The sequence below is a fragment of the Pygocentrus nattereri genome, chromosome 9, assembly GCF_015220715.1.
Source record: "Pygocentrus nattereri isolate fPygNat1 chromosome 9, fPygNat1.pri, whole genome shotgun sequence".
In the NCBI taxonomy this organism is placed as follows: Eukaryota; Metazoa; Chordata; class Actinopteri; order Characiformes; family Serrasalmidae; genus Pygocentrus; species Pygocentrus nattereri.
This window is the reverse complement of record NC_051219.1, coordinates 2,109,634-2,112,133: the sequence shown is the minus strand read 5'-3', so window position 1 is coordinate 2,112,133 and position 2,500 is coordinate 2,109,634. Positions and strand designations below refer to the sequence as shown.

Below are 2,500 nucleotides of genomic sequence, written 5' to 3'. Positions count from 1 at the left end.
TGAGCTTTACATGCTAAACACACACACACGGGGGTCATTCATTCTTCTCTGTTTCTTCTTTGAGGAATGTAATATTTAGTTTGCCATAAGTGTGCCATGTTCAGTGATGGTGTTCCACATGGTTATATTTTAGGCCCACTTTGGTTCACTGTTACATGCTTCTAATCAATAAATCTACACTTCTATGTGAAATGAACTTGCACAGTTACACTAAAATAACAGTTAACGTGCCCACTGATATTAATGCTGTAAAAATATGTGCATTAAACTGGATAAATCCAGTGAAATAAATTGGTAAATCATAATTCTTGAACTTTTGGTAAGAGATTACTTGATTGTATTATTTCATGCCTGAATAATTAAAAACCTCTTTAAAGATGTTTTTATTAGTCTGAACAGCACAGAAAACATATGGGTGTACAAGTTTTTTCTACACTTAAAACATTTTACTTTTTTATGTACATTTTGCACCATTACACCTGAAACAACTGTGGCAGTGCTGTTACCACCAATGATCTAGTGTGTCATAGACTGAAATAAAAGCTTTCACAAGTTGCTTAGAGATTAACATCTAATTTATCAAGAACACAGCCTCATATCAACTGTCTACACATGTGGATACCATGCATTTAATTATAATTACATCAACAATATAATACAAAAATAGAAATCGTTAATTGGTATTTTATTAATTTACTTATTTGATAACACAGCAGCAGGATCCCCCCTTTGATCATTATTATTATTATTATTATTATTATTATTATTATTATTGAAGAACTCACAGCAGTTGAGTTCATCACTCTTGTCCAGACAGTCGTGGTCCCCGTCGCAGAGCCACTCTGGTGGGATGCAACGTCCCTCTCCACACCGGTGCTCCTTAACTGGGTCACACTCTACAGTGAAGGTCAAAGGTCACATAAACACACATGGAGAGCTATGAACAATATCATTATCATAAAGCTCTATAGACAATAGATCATAACACTATAGAGTGTTATGATAACGGTGTTGTGTATAGAGTGTTATGATAACGGTGTTGTCTATAGAGCGTTATGATAACGGTGTTGTCTATAGAGCGTTATGATAACGGTGTTGTCTATAGAGCGTTATGATAACGGTGTTGTCTATAGAGCGTTATGATAACGGTGTTGTCTATAGAGCGTTATGATAACGGTGTTGTCTATAGAGCGTTATGATAACGGTGTTGTCTATAGAGCGTTATGATAACGGTGTTGTCTACAGAGTGTGTTATGATAACGGTGTTGTCTATAGAGCGTTATGATAACGGTGTTGTCTATAGAGTGTTATGATAACGGTGTTGTCTATAGAGTGTTATGATAACGGTGTTGTCTATAGAGTGTTATGATAACGGTGTTGTCTATAGAGAGTGTTATGATAACGGTGTTGTCTATAGAGTGTTATGATAACGGTGTTGTCTATAGAGTGTTATGATAACGGTGTTGTCTATAGAGTGTTATGATAACGGTGTTGTCTATAGAGAGTGTTATGATAACAGTGTTGTCTATAGAGTGTTATGATAACGGTGTTGTCTATAGAGTGTTATGATAACGGTGTTGTCTATAGAGTGTTATGATAACGGTGTTGTCTATAGAGTGTTATGATAACGGTGTTGTCTATAGAGTGTTATGATAACGGTGTTGTCTATAGAGTGTTATGATAACGGTGTTGTCTATAGAGAGTGTTATGATAACGGTGTTGTCTATAGAGTGTTATGATAACGGTGTTGTCTATAGAGCGTTATGATAACGGTGTTGTCTATAGAGCGTTATGATAACGGTGTTGTCTATAGAGCGTTATGATAACGGTGTTGTCTATAGAGCGTTATGATAACGGTGTTGTCTATAGAGCGTTATGATAACGGTGTTGTCTATAGAGTGTTATGATAACGGTGTTGTCTATAGAGAGTGTTATGATAACGGTGTTGTCTATAGAGTGTTATGATAACGGTGTTGTCTATAGAGTGTTATGATAAAGGTGTTGTCTATAGAGTGTTATGATAAAGGTGTTGTCTATAGAGTGTTATGATAATGGTGTTGTCTATAGAGAGTGTTATGATAACGGTGTTGTCTATAGAGTGTTAGGATAACGGTGTTGTCTATAGAGTGTTAGGATAACGGTGTTGTCTATAGAGTGTTATGATAAAGGTGTTGTCTATAGAGTGTTATGATAACGGTGTTGTCTATAGAGGGTTATGATAACGGTGTTGTCTATAGAGTGTTATGATAACGGTGTTGTCTATAGAGAGTGTTATGATAACGGTGTTGTCTATAGAGTGTTATAACGGTGTTGTCTATAGAGAGTGTTATGATAACGGTGTTGTCTATAGAGTGTTATGATAACGGTGTTGTCTATAGAGTGTTATGATAACGGTGTTGTCTATAGAGTGTTAGGATAACGGTGTTGTCTATAGAGTGTTAGGATAACGGTGTTGTCTATAGAGTGTTATGATAAAGGTGTTGTCTATAGAGTGTTATGA

General features: G+C 35.7%; 1 protein-coding gene across 3 annotated transcripts in view; it reads right to left on the bottom strand.

Moving 5' to 3' along the window:
* The window catches only part of corin (corin, serine peptidase), a 54,160-nt gene that overhangs the window by 20,708 nt on the left and 30,952 nt on the right, over positions 1-2,500 (bottom strand). For all 3 annotated transcript variants that reach the window (XM_037540824.1, XM_037540826.1, XM_037540825.1), the window contains 2 exons: positions 786-896; positions 1-13 (listed from right to left, as the gene is read on the bottom strand). The exon at positions 1-13 is cut by the window's left edge and continues 110 nt beyond it. In XM_037540824.1, the coding sequence (XP_037396721.1) occupies positions 1-13; positions 786-896 (124 nt within the window). The remainder of the gene's footprint in view (positions 14-785; positions 897-2,500) is intronic.